General features: G+C 37.0%; 4 protein-coding genes across 4 annotated transcripts; 2 read left to right on the forward strand and 2 right to left on the reverse strand.

Annotated features, from left to right (window-relative positions):
- Positions 1-715: 715 nt before the first annotated feature.
- LOC110856224 (glutaminase A) lies at positions 716-3,522 on the reverse strand. Its single transcript, XM_022104698.2, has 6 exons — positions 3,377-3,522; positions 3,168-3,297; positions 2,137-3,088; positions 1,779-1,892; positions 1,099-1,705; positions 716-1,009 (listed from the first exon to the last, which is right to left on the reverse strand). Exons 1-6 carry the CDS (start codon positions 3,417-3,419, stop codon positions 777-779), a joined length of 2,079 nt encoding a protein of 692 aa, XP_021960390.1. The 5' UTR covers positions 3,420-3,522; the 3' UTR covers positions 716-776.
- A 6,806-nt stretch (positions 3,523-10,328) lies between these two features.
- On the reverse strand, positions 10,329-11,045 carry LOC110853595. The gene has a single exon (XM_022101919.1). It carries the CDS (start codon positions 11,043-11,045, stop codon positions 10,329-10,331), a length of 717 nt encoding a protein of 238 aa, XP_021957611.1.
- Positions 11,046-11,536: 491 nt separating this feature from the next.
- LOC118433968 lies at positions 11,537-14,216 on the forward strand. The gene is made up of 2 exons (XM_035846517.1): positions 11,537-12,677; positions 13,073-14,216. Exons 1-2 carry the CDS (start codon positions 12,287-12,289, stop codon positions 13,123-13,125), a joined length of 444 nt encoding a protein of 147 aa, XP_035702410.1. The 5' UTR covers positions 11,537-12,286; the 3' UTR covers positions 13,126-14,216.
- Positions 14,217-15,244: 1,028 nt separating this feature from the next.
- On the forward strand, positions 15,245-17,661 carry LOC118433966. The gene is made up of 3 exons (XM_035846514.1): positions 15,245-16,439; positions 16,871-16,960; positions 17,039-17,661. The coding sequence occupies exons 1-3, from the start codon at positions 15,291-15,293 to the stop codon at positions 17,141-17,143; spliced, it is 1,344 nt and encodes a 447-aa protein (XP_035702407.1). The 5' UTR covers positions 15,245-15,290; the 3' UTR covers positions 17,144-17,661.
- Positions 17,662-20,166: the final 2,505 nt, after the last annotated feature.

Raw genomic sequence — 20,166 nt, forward strand, 5'->3', positions numbered from 1 at the left:
CAAAAGCTCAGCTGGGGAAGAGCAAACGTGTAAACGTTGTGGTAAACGTTTTACATAGATAGAAGTACATACTATGGACTCCATCGATAGGCATCGTATATTCGGAACAGTATGAAGTGCATACGATGAAATTTGTACTCACTGAGGACATATGTCCTCTTTTCATATGTATATAGGTGCATACATAAATACCTGTTTGTGTGAAGTGGTCATATGTACCTGGGACAGACGAGGTGGTCATTTCATTAGGTCTCGCATGTTTTTTACAAGATACGTAGATATGCTGGACTATTGTTGGAAAATTGAGACGTATTTAGATATGTATGTTTTTTTTAATGTGATGTGTCGTTTTGTAATATAATGCCATGTCAAATTGTAAATTTTAAAATGATAATAATCAATGTGATATTCTAAGAATCGTAAAGATCAAGCAGAGTTAAAAGTTATGCAAATTGTATACAAGTACCTACTTGATCTGCTGTGAAGTTGCTTTCCATTAGTTTCCACCATTCAAGTATTATGATTTGTGATAGATAGATTATGAACATATACGAAAGGTGGGTAGGTTTTTATGACGATAAATGTCAACAGTTTACATACATATATGTAAATAAAATTTTCATGAAATCATTCCACATGGTTACCAGAGCATTTAAAATAATTAATTTCATGTGCGATGGACGAAAATAAAGTAATCATGAATTAACAACAAATGTCCAGAAAATTTTGGTTGCCAAATTAAGACAACGGTAACATTTATTACAACAAATTACAAATCATACTTCGTTTCTATGGGCCTTTGCCATTTCTAAAGCGAGAAGTGCAAAATGACCTCCAGCAACCGGTCTGGCCTGGAAGCCGACATGATTCGACGTAGCTGTCGTGTACCAATCGGTGAAGGGGACGCGTTGCGGCGTCACTCGTAAAAATTTTCCTAACGCTTCAACCAAACCGGAACGAAGGGCAGGATTTTCATCTCCAAAAGCAGCCGCGGTCCACATTTCCCAGTCTGAAACGTTACAAACAAACGTCATCATGTTACGCACTAACTTTTAAACAATTGATACAGATGCATATTTGAATTTCGCGGCTACTCACCCGACTTTGTAAAATCCCTAATGCTCACAAAGGGTATCCCGTAAGGTTCCATCTTGGTGAGATAGTAATCAGCCTCCATCTGATAAATATCGGCGGGAACGACGCCCAATCCCAGCAATTTATCGTGGAACGCATTGTACTTGAATTGATATCCGTTGGAAACGTTGTACTCCATTTTCAAGTGATCACCATCCACATGCATCGACTCCATGCGCCAAATCGGGATAAATTCGGCCACCGCGGCGTTGTAGAAGTCAGCATTGGTTTGATTTCCAACAAATTCGGAGAGCTTGGCGAACGTGGCCATGCCCAAAATTCCCTTCAGGGCGAGGCCACTATTGAGTTCGGTGTGTCCAATAAAGTCGTCCGTAGTCAATTGGTCGACTGGGTAGAGACAATTTTCGTACAGGTAAGTCGCCCATGCCGCCATGATGTCGTAATGGCGAAGAATGTAGGCGCGGCTCTTCTCAGCTTCGGCGGTGGGATGGAAGGCGATATCGCCCACCATTAAGATCATATTGGCGGATTCCTCGACCGGCATGTCGCCACCGTACCCTTGACCCAAAGCGTTCGGGTAGAAATCTCCAATGTCATGCATGGCGAAAGGCTGAAAAACATAGAATGCACAAATTTTACTGGTGAGAAGGAGCTGCTTAATTTTTCCCGGAAGTTAAATTTACCTGCGTCCATACTCCGTTCTCCATCTGGTAGAACAGCGGTTCGAGAAGAAGTTCGAGATAGGTGATATTCAGGTAGTAAAACATGGGAGCTGTGGGATAAATCACGTCCACAGTCTGAAAATTAAGGCATTAAAGGGATAAGTATAAGATAAAAGTATGCATAAGATATATAAGATTGGAATTTTTCCGGCTAGTCACATCATTTGCATATTTTCATGGAAAACCCACATTATTCAACATGGAAAGCCCATATTATTCAACATGGAAATCATGTACCGCCGAAAATTAGCTTTGTGAAATTTATGCAAATGAGGTGATCAAAATTCCACAGTATTTATATGTTTAAGATAAAAGTTACCTGCATAAAAGCTCCCGAGCTGATCTCCTTCTGATAATATTCTGGCACCTCGGCCGTTCCAGAGAATTCATTTCCTGCATACGACTGGCGAAGCGACAACGCCAAAATATCCGCGTAATACTGTCCCGCCGAATTGTAGGCGGCAGTAAGGATTTGCGTATCCAAGGCGTCCGCGGTTTCTAACGCGGTGGGAAGATCGTTCCAAAAGAAGTCCAGCATAGCAGGAAAGTTCGGCCAGTATGAGAGCCACAGAGCGGGAAGAGCTGTCCCTAACCAGTTAATGTTATCGTCCCGAACGTTACCGACAACCCATTGCGCTTCTGCCGGGGCAACTCCAACGGAACCAAGCGATTGCGCAAACCCAAAAGTAGGCCACCGGTCATTGGCTGGTCTGAAATTGGGGTCGTTAGTATTAGGAAGCACTCCATCCCGTACGAATGTTCCTCGCACAGTTACGTCTGAGTTCGACATGTGAGTTGAAGTTCCCGCCGCGGCTAGAACTGCATATCCCCACGCCGCGTAGTCGCTCTGTTCCCCAAACTTGTTCATGTTTTGGAGTTGAGTGGACCAAACCTTGAGACCGCTTGGGGTCAAGGCGGCCGCCCAGTTGACGATCTGGCTTTCATCATTGGCCGCCCATTCTCCGGAGATGTCCATATAAATCTGTGTATCGTGGGAGGCCCCATCATTCGAGGCGACAGAAGCTGTGACGTACGAGAGGGGAATGGATTGACGTTGGATGTCAGTAACTTCCACGGGAGAGAAGAAGGTCACGTTGAGGTCAAGTGGCCCCGCCCTTAAGCCAAAGATGGTTTGAGTGGGGGTGATATAAGAGAAGAGTTGGGTGGCCAAAGGGGCCATCAGTTGACCGGATTCCATCGGACGTCCCATCCAGATGAAGGGATTCCCATCGACCTGAATCATGCCGGTCCATCCCTTAGTTCTGCTAGTCCTAAAAAAATAGAGAAAAATTGACCGTAAAAAATATTAGCAGGAATAGCGACAAATATGCTAAATTTATCTATACATACCAAAAAACGGGCCAGTTACCCGGTAGTTCGTTAGCGGGCAGCCAGACGTTTGTGTATGGATTTCTGACCGCCAGTGGGAAGGATGGAGGGCGGATGGTTGATGCATAATCCGGAATGGCGGACGCCACACCTTTATTCAAAAAACGGCAATTATGTAAAATATGTTTTAAATCCGATTTTTCACCATTTTCATGATGCGAATAATTTACCCGCAATAACGACGACAGCGAGGAACAAACGCGTGATAACCATTGTGGACGAGATCCTAAACCGAAGTGGATGTCAGACCTGGATTTCTGAGTGGATTTATAGGTCGACTCTGGTACACGCCCTGTCACGCTGATCTGATACCCAGCACACCTTCGGGAGTAAAGTTTACTGTTATCATTCACCATGATAAGCGTACATGCTCTAATTTTGTGACTGAAAATAAATCAATCATGTTTGCGGACGGGACTTGATTTCGTTCAGGTATGTCGCGATAGTGTGATAATGATAATTGTACTTCGGACAGGTTAACACTACTCGAATTATTTGTAAATCGTCAATAATTTCTGTGCCCTATATATTTTTCGGTGGTCAATCTGTTATTGTACGCGATCTTGATAAGATTGTGGTTGTGTGTGTTTCTACCCTGAATTATGTAAGCCAAATTGAAGTTCTGCATAGAACTTGATCTCTTGGGCAGAATAATTAATAATTGGACCAAAAGTAATAATCTTCACCACTCAACTGTAATCAATGTTGTGCACTTTATACAATGTACATATGTCATATTATGTAGAAGTACAAATGTACTTATTTAAATGGGACGGTGCATAAAGTATGTAATCGAGGGTATGGGTCGATCTCATTCGCACATTCGTGAATAGGTCACGTGGGGTGGTAGGGGTCATAACTATATGAAAACCCATCATACTTTATGTGTGGATCTCATTTGCATGACATAATGATTTTATGCGAATCAATCATTACAAGCATTGTCAAATCTATTAATAAGCGTACTGATGTTAATCATATTTGCACAGCGCTAGGTTTTAAGGTATTTACAAATTTGTAAATGTGTAGGTAAGCCTTACCATTAAATGATTTTACTAAGGAAGGACCATTCGGAATATTCTGCCTAATGACCCCACCCGACTGACTCTTGTCATACTATATGTTCGAAAAATTTAAAGTCGATAGGATGAGCTTAACGAGATTTGTCGCGACAGGCACGACGGGTTATTAAGCCCTGGATTGGAAAAATAAATTGGCATCGCATATGTGTCACACAATGGAAATGGTTTTAGCAGGTCTATAAAATATATATGTATCAACCAATTTTTGTACTCATGAATGTGGTGCAATCCGTCGCAAACCTGAAGAAAGTCCTGCATCACTTTCATATTTGCATACATAGGTGTGTATGCTCAAGTTCACATAGTACATACTAATGTAAAAAAAATCCGTGTTATGCTTAAATGAAAATTGGTAGATAATGGCAATGCTATATGTGAATCGGAAAAAGATACAGTTTAAATGAATATACACATTGGTAAAATCTCATATCAATGAAAACTTGCACAAATGGATCAGACATACTGGTAAACAAGTTTACGACACTGCTATTAATCTAATACTATGCATGTATTCGTGGTAGTTGATAATCAGTGGATTTTAATCTCATCTTTCATACATATTTTGCAATTATAAGTGATTAATAACACAGTTGGAAAACGGAGGAGAACGAATACATTTACATACATAGATGCATACGTATATATTTTTAACTCTTCATTATCCCCCAAATTTATTTTCCTTTAATAGCCAAGTTATGTTATTATATATAGAACTAATTGAGTCTAACACAAACCCCACATTTTGTAAGCGTTGCCTTCTTAAGTATGAAGACCTCTGAATTTACAAATGTAACGGTGGGACCGTCCTACTAAATACTTACATGTGTATGATTAACAGATAATCCAAAAATTTTACCCAAACCCTATTTCTACGCAATTCTTGAGGGAGAAAACCCATCTGCCTTATGGGATAATAACCTGAGAAGTACATAAAGAACAATTTACCATATGAATATTATTCACATTCATACGCAACGATGGCCTTTCTGGCGAAAGAGTAATTCATTTAACCTTGTAGAATTGATTTTGTTATTAAACTATTTTATTTCTTAAAGCTTGTTTGGAATAAGAATACACGTATGCAAATGCTTACGTGTATGTATGTAGCTGAAACTCATCCTATGTATGCATTAAGCTCCCAGTAAATTCATACGTATTTACTTACATACAAAACTTTCGAATATTTGATGAAAAGCTTAATCGATGCCAATACTTGGCACGGCTATAAATTATAAATGTGAAGTTAACCGGATAAGACAATCCGTGTATAGATACACACATAGATAAGTAAATACATACATTTACATACATTGTGTGGGCACATAAAATTTATTCCGTTAATAGAAACAGAAATAATTCTTGTTTCACAGAATTACTTATGTACATACATCCAGTGTTTTCGAAAAGTGAGGAGTAAACCAGCGCTTCTCTGCAATTGAGACTTTTCAAAAGTCACTTCAATATTTCAGAATTTTAAATTTCCCTTAATTGAAGTTGATCATAATCATGTTCGCCTTTAACGCTGGGGTCCTTCAGGTACTTGCACGATATGACAAATGCATGCAACGCTACATATCCCGCCCGATCGTGGAGTGGAACGTCTCTTCGGAAAAAATGACTTATCGGAAAGGAATCTATGCCACATTTTGGTGGTATTTCAATCTGATATTTGTCGTTGGAATTACTGGGATTGTAGGCGTCTTTGTCTTACTCTTCGCACAATTGCATGGATTTGCGGCGTGGACCCCGCTCCCGATTTTGTTTCTTCATGTGATCATCTTGTTTTTGGCCATGTTCGGATTTCTCGTGGGAATTGGGCATATAATTCATGGAGAAGAATTCGTAGGAGGATGGAACGCCTTGTTTGCACAATATGCAAGATATAAAGATCCAAAACGTGAGTTAATTAATTATGTATACCAAAAGTAAGGTTATACATATATTTTCTTAAGGAAAAACGGTAGTTTGCCTTTGTTTTTCGTGGGCTGTTAACTGTCTTGTGTTGAATCACATATGTATCCATCATATGCACATTGCATTTATGCAATATATCTGTGAATTTAAATACAAACTGATTTAACGTAATTAATTCCGAACATGCTTAACAGAATAGAAATAGTACCATTAAAACGCAAAGAGAATAATGTCTAATATGTCTGTCAGATATTCCTAAACATTTATTTTTATTTCACTCTGGACTTGAATCATTAAAATATATCTTACAAGGGACACTCACGACCTGTCGTTTGAGTCCAGGGTACCCACTATGTTTTTTAGAATCTACTAGGACCCGTGATGAAGGATTCATTCATATTTCCGTGTAAAACTCATATTTGGCCCAATGGCGTGGCGCTAAACTTAAAAATTTGCATTTTCGACCAATTTCAAACCCCCATAACTTTTGCAGTTTATGTCGGATTTTTAAAATTTTATGCTTAAAATGATCAGAAAAGTCGAAATTTTAGAGAAAAAAATAAAAATAAAAAAATTTTAATTTTTGAGATATTTTTAGCATTTTTTCGACGGACCCCCATTTCTAAGAAAATTACGAAATTACGAAAAGTTAAAAGCCATAATTTTGGAAAAAAATTCATGGGATACGAAAGTTTAACTCCTTGTCATGATTTTTGCCAAAAATTTTGGAAATCCGCTCAGGATTTCAAAAGTTATGGCGGTTTTAAAATGAAAAACCATCAAATTTGGCGAATTTGGCGCCACGCCATGGCGCCAAATATGAGTTTTACACGGAAATATGAATGAATCCTTCATCTGGGGTCCTAGTATATTCTAAAAAACATAGTGGGTACCTTGGACTGAAACGACAGGTCGTGAGTGTCCCTTGTTAGCTCCACGTATTAGTAATATGGATTTTTACTAAAAAAAGATATTATAGATATTAAATGTAATAATTTTATGTATTACCAATTTTCAGGAGTTCTAATTAACCTCTGAAAATCATTCCTGCTAAAAACGTATGTGTACATATGTGTATATTTATTTAGCACCTTGTTAATTTCAGTTCGTACAAGTATAACCAAAAAGATGAGAAGTGATCCCTTCTGGATCGTCCTGACAGTTATCGTCTACCAATTCACCTTCTATCCATTTCTCCTCGTGCCGGCATTTCAATTGCTGAACGTGGATCACCGTGCATATCTCCTTGAAATGACACACCCCACCTGGTTTTGCGATATAATTGGGAGAATATTCGCCTTCTACACACTCCTCGTCGCAATCCGAGAGATCTGTCGATTCTTCCCACAGACTTTTATTTTTATCCTGACTGTGATCAAATTATTGAACGAAATCCTAAAAGCGCTGACCAGCTCGAGAAATCGGTGGCGTTTGAACGCCATGATTTCAGAATATGTCAAGCTGTTCGTAATATTTCAAAGCATACGGAAATTATTGGAATACTTAATCGCGGTTTTGATGGGGACCGGCATGTATATCATGATTCTCTTCAGTTATGTAACGATTCGTATGCGCACACATTTTCCGCTCTGGTTTTACGTCTATTTCCCCAGTGTAAATATTTTCATTATAATTTTTGCCATTATTTTCCTTCAAATAACGATCGATGTGTATGAAAATTCGCGAATGGCGTTGAGAAATTGGCAATCGTGGGCGAACAGTTTGACAACGCTGAGGGAGAAGAAGATTCTAAAAGCGAGGATAAGGTCTATGGAGCCAGTGAGGTTTTGCGGTAGGTTGCATTACAGCAGGATGTATTATATGGACAACCAAATTAAAGCTACGTATTTTTCGTATATCTTGATGCAAACGATGAATTTATTGTTGTATAGGATTAAGTGGTGAAACCTTGAACTTTTACATTTATAACTTGATATATTGAAATTTGAGCATACATTTGTATGTGTGTATACCAATTTGTGTGTGTATGTTCATATATATGTGCATAGGTATTCATTTCATTCATTGCATTAACGTTTATTTTAGCTTAATCAAATAAAATGATGCGGGAGAAGAGCAAGGGAGTGAAAGTACATATGTATGTATTTATGTATGTTTGTACATACATACACATCTACAAATGTATGTTCCCATCGATGTGGTGTAAAGCAGAAGAAAGTGTTATACATATTTACATACATCACTTTCGCATGTCTATATTTGCATATATGAATACACATTATTGAAACTATTTAATTTTCATACGAATGCAAACTTGAACACATTTATTTATCTACTCCACATTCCTTTAATAGCCAAGTTAATATTGTAATTAATTGTGCCCGACAAAAGCCATACTTTTTGTGAGCGTTGCCTTCTTTAATGTGAAGGTCTCTGAATTTGCAAAGGCAATCCTGAACAATAATCGACTATAGCCTTTCTGACGAAGACTAATTCATCATTGATTTTTCAACCTTGATGAATTGATATGGTTATCAGACTATTTTACTTATTTTATAGCTTATACAGATATATTTATAGCTTATACTTATCTGTAATAACACAACACACACAAACATATGTACACATATACAAGTATGTATATAGCGTAGCTGAAATTCATCCTATGTCTGCATTAAGTTCATATAAAACTTTCCAATATTTGATGAAAAACGTAACTGTAAATACTTCGCATCGCTATAAATTCTAAATGGGCAGCTAACCTGATTAGATAATCCTCTCATAGATATCTACATATGAATATAAAAGTAAATACATTATATGGATCCATTACATCGGCATCAGAGGACATTTTAACTTGAAGTATTTATTGTTGCAAGCTTTCGATATTCATACAGAATTTCTTCATCAGGCAAAAATATATTTGTAAACTAAAATTCATGTGTACGTTTCCTCCTCCAAGTCAAGTTTTGTTTGATATCAAATAATTACATGGTTACATTTATAAATTTTTACGTGGACTTTGAGGGCTATTGTGTATATGTTAAAAAGTTTGTTAGTGTACTTGACCAGATAGGGCTGACTGCGACTCCTCTCGAAATATTCATCTTGTTAGTGGTACTTTTGATGAACAGTGCTTCTTTAAATTTCCGAAAATATCTTCTAGGTTCTTTTAGAATTAATTTATACGAATTTGGGTCCAAATTGTGTTCATGTTCATGCATGTGTAGAGCAACAGGAGATAATCTTACATTTCCACTTCTAATGGCATGAATGTGTTCCTGAATTCTTGTAGTATAATCACGTCCTGTTTCTCCAATATACTTTGCTAGACAATTACTGCATTGAATTGAATAAATCCCACAATTTATTGTTCTCGGTTTCTCTTTAGTGTTGGTTAGCATTCTGGATAACTTCGGGCCAGGAATGTAACCTATTTTCATTTCTAGTTTTCTTTCTAGAAATCGTGCAATTTTTGTGGTGGTTTCACCTGCCCACGGTAATATAATTCTTTTGACTGGTTCGTCTAGTGAGTTGTTGTTATTGTTATACTGCATTTTGTTTTTGACTTTCTTCAGTCTGTATTCAATCATTTTTCGTGGGTAATTATTTTCTTCCAAGATTTTGATTGTGTATTTGATTTCATTCTCTAAATGGTCTTCATCTGACAGTCTTAAAGCTCTTGTCAGCAGGGTATCCGTTACGCCAATTTTGTGTGCCGGGGGATGAAAAGAGTGATAATTCAGGTACAAGTTTGTATGCGTAGGCTTCCTGTAAATTTGATGACCAATCGAGTTGTCCGGTTTCTTGTACAGCATAAGATCCAGGAAAGGTAATTGTCCCTGTTGTTCATCCTCAAATGTGAATTGAATGGATTCATGGAACGAATTGATTAGATTTAAAATGTGGCTTTTCCTTCGAATCCTTATTATGGCAAAGACGTCATCCACAAATCTACGCCAGTAGATAATGTTGCGATTGTTTTTGACAAGCTTTTTTTCCAATTCTTGCATAAATATTTCTGCGACTATTGGTGAGATGGGGGATCCCATAGCGGTACCTTCAGTTTGGTGATAAAATTTGCTATTGTATTTAAAATAGGTGGATTTTAAGCAAATTTTAATCAGCTCCATTAGATCATTGATTGAGAGTTTTGTCAGTTCATTTAGGTTATCATAATCTTGAAGTCTTTTTTGATGATTTTCAGGGTCTCTTTTATGGGAACTTTTGTGAAAAGTGAGACAACATCAAAAGAAATCATTTGATCCCCTGGTCGTATTTTGATATTTTTTATTCCTTTCACGAATTCTTCTCCATTTTTGACAGTATATTCATGTTTCGAGGCTACTTTCTTCAAAATGTTGGACAACATTGCTGCAAGATTATATGTAGGGGAACTTCTGAAATCTACCACCGGCCGGAGAGGTGTGTCTGGTTTATGCACTTTAGGTGCACCGTAGATAAGTGGAGCTCTGGGAGTTTTTTGATTTATTTTGGAGTATTCTGCATCAGATAACTTTTCATTTGTTTTCAATGAACTTGAGTGGACTTCAATTAAATCTGTGAAATCTGGAGTAGGATCTTGAATGAGTTCATCATAGGGGCCTTCATTGATCATTGTCTGCATTTTTTGGTTATAATCATTTTTGTCCAAAATTACCACTGCGTTTCCTTTGTCTGCCTTAGTAATACAAATGTTGTTATTTGTGGTAAGGGACTTGATCGATGAGGATATCCAAGTATCAATTTTGTTCATATAGTTTCCACTATTAATTTGTTTTTTCATGATGTGTGATACTCCGGCTCTGACTTGTTCCTTTTCTCTCTCCTCCAAATCGGTCTCGTGCAGTTTCAAGTCAATAATTGCAGCTGTATCCATCATTGTCACACGTATGTCTTTGATTGGGAGGGAGTAATTCAGACCTAATGAGAGTAGTTTTTGTTCATTCTCCGAGAGTGGATGAGATGATAAGTTATGGATGACTTTTTTAATGGTTTGTGGATTTTCCTTTGTTATCAGGCTTAATTTCTCGTTCATTAAAGTATTGAATTTGTTGATTTGCCGATTTCTGATACAATCATTGGTTTTTTGTCGTGTTCGATTTATTAGGTGACAAATCAAATGCCAATATTGTGGTAATTTACATCTAATTTGGTTCCGGAGTGAATATATTTTCTTGTCTATTTCGTATAGGTCTTGAAAATTCGACTTGATGAGTCCTTTGAGGATTTTTTGGTTTGTTTCTTCTTCAATTTTTGTAAAATAAGACCTTGAGCCAAATTTTTTTGTGATGAATTGGTTGTGAAGTCCCCTGGGGATGATTTTCATTTTTTGGCATCTTCTTAAAAATACTGTATTGTTGTGGAATTGGATTTGACGTTTGAATTCCAGTTTTCGGATATCTTTGACCAGGGCTCCACCGTAGAGCGGTCTTAGTTGATTTATTAAATGTTTCCATCCTCGACATATATATTGATCCATTACATCGGCATCAGAGGACATTTTAACTTGAAGTATTTATTGTTGCAAGCTTTCGATATTCATACAGAATTTCTTCATCAGGCAAAAATATATTTGTAAACTAAAATTCATGTGTACGTTTCCTCCTCCAAGTCAAGTTTTGTTTGATATCAAATAATTACATGGTTACATTTATAATTTTTTTTAAATTTTTGGAAGATGGTTGGAAGATGGGGGCCCGGATTTTATTTCAGTAATTGAAGAGAGGGAGAATATTTGTGAATGCCGACTGATTTTAGTGGTGACCTTGCTCTTGTATCTCTTCTCTTTCAGCGCTGGTAGTGAATTACCCAAGAAAGCAGCTAGAACAATCCACTGATGCCAAGAAATGTGTGCATTTCACGATATGTAACCATCACGACATATCCATCACGAGGGATCTTCACTTTTATATACTTTTATATAGTAAATACATTGTGTGTTCACGAAAAAAATTTATTGGGTAATAAGAATTCTTACTTTACAAAATCACGAATGTATGTAACTATGAATTTTTAGTCCTTTATAAAATCGAAGTGGAAGTCAGTGCTTCTCTGGAATTGAGATGTTTCAAAAATCGCTCTAATATTTCAGAGTTTTAAGTCTCTCTAACATAATTGATCATGTTGGTCTTTAACGCTGAGATTCTTCAGGTGCTTGCACGATATGATAAATGCATGCAACGCTACATATCCAGGCCGATCGTGGAGTGGAACGTTTCTTCGGAAAAGATGACTTATCGGAAAGGAATTTATGCCACATTTTGGTGGTATTTCAACCTGATATTTGTCATCGGAATTACTGGGATTGTAGGCGTTGTTGTCTTACTCTTCGCACAATTGCATGGATTCACGGCCTGGACACCACTGCCGATTTTATTTCTTCACGTGATGATCCTCTTTTTTGCCGTGTCCGGATTTCTCGTTGGAATTGGGCATATAACTCATGGAGAAGAATTTGTGGGGGGATGGAACGCCTTGTTTGCAGAATATGCCAGATGTAAAGATCCAGAAGGTGAGTTAATTGTAAATAACAGTATCTAGCACTTTAAAAGTTTAGTTATTTATGTACAAAAGGAAGGTTGAATATTTTACCGTTTGTGTTTTTACTCTACGTGATGTGAACTATCACCCAACACGCGTCTCGTCCTAAAATGTTACAGCAATGTTATAATTTATTTTTATGTCCACAGCTTCAGGGATTTATCTAATCAAATTTTCGATGTTTAATTTTCGATTTTTTTCAGTCTTATTTTTATAAATCTTTGAAAATAATTAGTCGCGTTGTTGTTCTGTGATAGATTTTTCGATAATTAATGTTATGTTACTGGATCTTTATGATTACCTCCGATTTTCGAGATTTTTAAGAAAGTTTATTTTACAATGACAATTTACGGTTCTCTATTTCAGGAGAAGTTACCCCCAATTTGTGGTCAAATGTCGTCACCATTTTTATTTTTTGATAGCTGCCAAAAACACTGAAGTGGCATGGTATTCATGATACCATGCTTGCTATACCATACATTGCAAATAAAATTAAATTAAAAATTTATCAATAAATAAAATCCCAAGTTGTGAGGATTTTAGTCTGGCAAAAAAATGAACGCAATTAACCCTAAGTAATTTGATTTATCAACTCCAGTTCGTACAAACAAGAAGCTGAGAAGCGATCCTTTCTGGATCGTCCTGTCAATTATCGTCTACCAATTCACCTTCTACCCGTTCATCCTCGTGCCGGCATTTCAATTTCTAAAAGTGGATCACCGTGCATATCTCGTTGACATGACACACCTCACCTGGTTTGGGAACATTATTGGGAGAACATTCGCCTTCTACACACTCCTCGTCTCCATCCGTGAGATTTGTCGATTCCTCCCACAAAGTTTTATTTTGCTGCTGACTGTGATCAAAATGTTGAACGAAATCCTAAAATCTCTGACCAGCTCGAGGAATCGGTGGCGTTTGAACGCCATGATTTCAGAATATATCAAATTGTTCGTAATATTTCAAAGCGTTCGAAAATTACTGGAATACCTAATCGTGGTTTTGATGGGGATTGGCATGGCTTGCATGATTGTCATAAGTTATGTAACGATTCGTATGCATTCACATTTCCCGCTCTGGTTTTACGCCTATTTTCCAAGTGTAAATGTTTTTGTTGTAGTTGCTTCCATCATTTCTCTTCAAATAATAATAGACGTGTATGAAATTTCGCAAATGGCGTTAAGAAATTGGCAATCGTGGGCGAATAGTTTGACGACGGTGAAAGAGAGGAGGATTTTAAAAACGAGGATAAAATCCATGGAACCAATGAGGTTTTGTGGAAGGCTGTACTATTGCAGGATGTACTACATGGACAACAATATTAAAATTGCTTATTTTTCGTACATTTTAATGCAGACAATGAATTTGTTGTTGTCTAGGATTAAATGGTGAAGGCTTGCACTTTTACATAATTTTTTTGACATACATTTATAAATACTTACATACACACCTTCTTCACATTTGTATTCAATTTTATGTTCTATTTATAAGGTACATAGACATATTTGAAATAAATAAACCATTGTAAATAAAAAAAGACAGTGTAGAATGAGAAAATTCTTTGCAATATTTGTATAGGATTTTGTGTTATGTATATTTATGTAATATTTTTTGAAGAGTCTCATTTTAAGCTATTTTGTATTTTGATGAAACTCTACCGCAAATTGATATCTACTTGTTCTCCGTTGCATACGTAAATATGCATATCCCTCTGAGTTGGCAGTTTGGCACAGGACCTTTTGTGCAACACAAAGGTTTCTTCGTCAGGCTAATTTTTAACGGGGGGTCAATTGATCCCGTATAATTAATTACAACTTTGCAAATTGCTTCGCGATGAAAATAAGTTCAATGCCCAGCTCACTTTTTTTATGCCGTAAATAGATACATACCTATGTATGTATGTACATATATACATACAAAAATTCGTGTAGCCAACTCTTTGGCTAATTGGAACAGAGGGTGGGTCAGATATGTAGATAGACAGTCCGATGGTGTGTTTCATACATACATCGCTCTCAATAATAGGTATTAACAATATAATAGGAGTGCATGAATGGGTTTTGACTAATTGGTTATATAGTATCGATCCAATTTAGTCTGGTTGACGACCCACCCGAGCTGATTACTGGCACGATCGAGTTCTTTTGTGGCTGCAAATTAACTTTCTATTTTCTCCGGCTTTCACTTCCGTTGGCAACAAACGTTTCCAGTTATAACATAGATGTAGATAATTATTTATCTATGTAGTTAGAGCTTGAGCAGAAAAAAAAGTTCACCGTTCAGCCAATATTACTCCTTCGAAAATTTCCTGAGAGGTTACTTGGTTGCTAATTATACTAATCTAACATAAATGACATCCTATGTAACATATGTAGACAACCATAAAATTCATTGCTAATGCTCACGAACTATTAATTAGAGTAATTAATTATTTTATACCACACTATCCACGAGACCGATACATACTTATCTACTTAGCAACCACTCTACGCTCAACCTTCTTCCGACAACTTTCCTTCTCCTCACAACACATTTCACTTGCCTCACAATTGAATTGTAAGCCGAAATTGCCAATTTCTCAGGTATGGATTTCGCCTCGATTAAACCTACCTGGATGAAACCCACCAAAAACACTAGTCACACAGAAGACTTACTCTTAAGTGTGGGGAACCTTCCCATCCGTGGCCTCCAAATTATCGGGTACCTCCCCCTCTCAGTCGTACAAGTTCCCGTTATCATAAACAACGACGATAACCACCCACCCAAAACGTTACCACTAAAATCATTGCAATTCCGCTGGACGGGAATACCATTTCTCTCGCAAATCTTCACCCTCACATTTCTCGCAGTCTTCGTCACATATTTTTTCAAACATAGTCAAGATCAAGAATCTCTCTATCAATTGACATCCCTAACTTCTGATTCGATCATTATCGGAATACTTTGCACTTCCTGCCTTACGAACTGTATCGTCAATCGTGTCCATGCATTGGCCTGTGTGCGACAAACTCTCCGTTTTTGGAGATTCCAATGCAATCAGGTGGGAAAAATTGCAAATTTGTGGAATGTTCCAGAATTAGTGGAAGACTTGCGAAAGCAAAATCGCAACATTTTTTTCAAAATTTCCATCCTGCTCGTACTGCCGTTAGTTTTCATAGCTATTGACGCCTTGTGGGGTGTTGGGATCCAAGATGCGCAAAATGGCATGATTATTACGCCAGTAGCTGTCGTTTTAATGGTGTCCGGTGGGATATTTTGGATCTATCTGGCCTACACTAATGTGCTCTTGAATAACTGGTTGACCTTTTTCGTTAGAATTTACACTACAGTTTTGACCGGTATTTTACGCGAGGTGGATCAGCATTCAGCACTCGAAAGTCTTTTTGTTAATGCTGGTGCTGAGAGTATCGGAAGTTTTAATGATGCATCAGATGCATATGATATTTTAATAAAATTGGTAGACGGTTTTAACGACTCGTTCGGAATTAGGATTCTAGTTGAAGTGGGGGTTTACATAGTTTGGATTTTGGGATGCACATATTTTGCTATGGTTGCTTGGAAGGTGGGAAGGTTATGTACTTGTGCAACAAACATATCCGCCTCAATTTTAGCCATGTACGCGTTATATAATTATGGAAATCATGGAGAATTGTTGAGTCAAAAAAGGATTTTGCTAATGAAGAAATTGAGTCAGATACGGACACAAAATCTTGGAAGGATGGAGTGTGAAGAGGTAAAGTTATTCGGTTTGACCGATTTTGTAAACTAATCTAACAAAGGAGGTCTCCCAGCGTATGCTCTCCTATTTTTACCAAATTAAGTAATATCAATTGATCACAAATTTAATTAGTATGAAATTTTCAGAAGACGCTATCTTTCAGTGCTAAGGTTTAGCGGAGATATTCGCATCCAAAGAGGAGAAAGCGGGCAGAAAATTTGGAAAACGTATAATTTGGCAACTTCACGGTGTGTTTCCTCCTTTTTACATTGCAAATATTCCGCAAAACATATGCATTGCTTGGCACTGTCTGACAGTGTCTTGCAAATTTCGTGTTAAATTAAATTAACTTTGTGTTTGTCAAACTCTGAGAGCATACACGCTGGGAGACCTCTATTGCAAGCATAAAAATTGTGTAAAATTTGTTGCACATTTGAAAACTTCAGGTTAAATCGTTACTCCGAAAAGTGAAAAATTGTGACCTCAATATTACGGCTGGGCACTTCTTTGTCCTGCATCGCACCTTTGTACTTTCAGTAAGTTGTAAATATATGCAGTGAAATATAGAAGTGTTAATTTGCATGACTAATTTAATACTTTTCTCCCGATTGTAGATATTGTCGGTCCTGATGACTCTTCTCATTGTCATGACCCAATTCAGAGATAAGGATGAGACACAAAAGTATGGAGTTCGGAATAATTTTAATTTTTCTTTTTAATAAGTAGAACAAATTATTGCAAAAATAAGAAAGTATTAACAAAGTTCGTATTACAAATAATTTATCAACGATTTTTATATAGATATTACGTATAAGGTACCTTATATGAAAGTTGTTTATTATAACTTATTCCTTATACACTATTGACGCCACCCCCCAAATCAGCCCACGCCTCCCCCCCGTGCCAAAATTCCGCTACCCAACCCACCCCCATCTTAAACAGGAAGATCGCCCCGGCCACCACGTAGGGCCCACCCCCGCCCCCCAATCTGTGCCACCACGCCCACCTCTCCGTCCACCCGACCCGAAGTGCAACTTTCAAGACCACCCATCCCACCACAAACACTTACACACCTAACCCCACACACTCTTTAATTAAAGTGAAGTATCACAAATTAAATCTTTTTTCTGTCCCCAATCTCAATTTTTATTAAACTGTCTAGAGCTTACACCACACAATTGCCCAACACACATTTAATATTAGAACTCTCCTTAGCTCAATATTAAAAATACACACATTAATTGTACCTTCATGGGCCCGATGAGGCCTTTAAAAGGATAACTTAATAAATCTTATCTATCTTATCTTATCTATAACTTATTCCTTATGTTTTTTGCATCGCAAAGACAACCGCACCCAACAATATTTACATAAATAGCATATTTGCACATGTACATATAATTTTCCATCAATGTACATAGTTATACATATACAGCGTCATTGTTCTTGTAACCCAATCAATCACATGTGAACTGTCTCAATGTGTATTTGCCAATGTCGCAAAGTTGATAGTTGACCAATAAAAAAGTCGTCAACCTAGGAGAACGAGCAATATTTAATTTAAAGCAGTAAGTACTAAGTATAAGCACATACATATTTTAAGTAATTCTTCATTATTCCTCAAACTTCGTTATTGATTTATTTCCCATTCCTTTGATGACCAAACTATGGGGGTAGACGTGTCTATGTACCTAAGGACATACTGTTTTTGCAAGTTGTCGTCTAATTCTGAATGTAAAAATGGGACCGTGCATACATCAAGCTGGTGATTACTTTTGGAGGATTTTGACCCACATGCTCCATGCAATAATTACCCATGGGAAGGATAGAATGCCATCGCCCGGTTCAAATTGTAGCGTTAATTTTCAGCGATCCAAGAGATACACTTGCATGTATGTACATATCTACATATATATCGGTAGGTTTTCTACATATATGAAAATTAATTTTTCTATAAACGTTTGATTTAATTGATTTTTGATTAGAAAATTTATTTTACTTCCTTTTTATGGTTTGTTCCGTGCGTATGATAATAATACATGGACATATGAATACAATACACATTTTTAAATCTATCCACTTATTTCCATCTATTGCGAGTAATTCATTCACTTTATCTATGAGAATGTATGTAATACAAATTTTAGTATGGGTTGCAGAGTATGCATTATTAAATAGCGTCAGCTACTTATTGTGATCACTTTTGTCCGTCCGTAAGCAGGATATGATATCCTGGATATCTTTAGAATGCCTCAACATAATCAAAAGCGGTTTTCGCCATTGTGCTTCTAATTTTTAGTTCTCGATCGAGTTCGATCATGGAGTCAATCGGACCACCCCACACAGCTCCAGGGGGTGTGGTCCAAAATTAAATTCGCGTTAATTTTCAAATGGGGTATAATTTTAAAGGAAATTTCGCCACGAATTCAACGACATCAATATTTTTGACCTTATGACCTTGACGACGAGGTCAGGTCAGAAAACACATAATTTTCATATGGGGTGTCATTTTAAAAGAAATTTCACCGTGAATTCGAAGACGTTAATATTTTTGACCTCATGACGGTTAGGACGAGGTCATATATGGAGAAACGTTAAAGGAAGCTTGAATCGCTCTGACGCTACTTATTTACATTTGTTTGGAGGGTTTATTACGTATCATTTATCTATTTGTACATATGCAGATACATACACATGTCAATGTTGGATTTGGAAAATATTTTATGAAAAACTAAATCGAAGCGAGTCCTATACTTTGACGTTTTAGCATGACCAGTGTTTTAAATTATGTATGTGCAAGGCTACTAACCACTACCAAGATATTAAATACTATCCGTCTATATTTACATACATACATACATACATAAGTACATACAAAGAGGGTATTCATAATTGTCTTCCTATCCTGAGTATCGTAAAATAATTTATGTAGAAGAAAAATAAAGGGTCCAGCTTCGTAAAAATCATAAGCTTAATAACGCAATTTTTGATGACACAATTTTCCGACGCTTGCAAAATCTTGTAGCTGTCGTAACTTGCATATTTTACGGTACGAAGCACTAGGGCTACGATTAGGAAAAAATCATGAATACCCTCATATCTTCTCCATTAATAGAAATTCGTGATTCGCAGAATTATTTATTTTACTTGTCCTTTCGAAAAGTGACCAGCAAGCGAGCACTTCCCCGAAATTCATAGTATGTAGAAGAGTCCGAAAGCATACTTTAATAAATATTTTCGATTATTTTTAAATTTCTATAAAATAAAGTTGATCATAATCATGTTCGCTTTTAACGCCGGGATTCTTCAGGTACTTGCACGATATGATAAGTGCATGCAACGCTACATATCCAGGCCGATCGTGGAATGGAACGTTTCTTTGGAAAAGATAACTTATCGGAAAGGAATTTATGCCACGTTTTGGTGGCATTTCAACCTGATCTTTATCATCGGAATTACTGGGATTGTAGGCGTTGGTGTCTTACTCTTCTCACAATTGCATGGATTCGTCTCGTGGACGCCACTCCCGATTTTATTTCTTCACGTGATCATTCTATTTTTGGCCATGTTCGGATTTCTCGTGGGAATTGGGAATATAATTCATGGAGAAGAATTCGTGGGAGGATGGAACGCCTTGTTTGCAGAATATGCGAGACGTAAAGATCAAGAACGTAAGCAAATTATATATAACAGTATTTAGCGCTGTAACAATTTAGTAATTTCTAAAAGGAAGGTTAAAACA

This window comes from Folsomia candida, unplaced genomic scaffold, assembly GCF_002217175.1.
Source record: "Folsomia candida strain VU population unplaced genomic scaffold, ASM221717v1 Fcan01_Sc001, whole genome shotgun sequence".
NCBI lineage: Eukaryota > Metazoa > Arthropoda > Collembola > Entomobryomorpha > Isotomidae > Folsomia > Folsomia candida.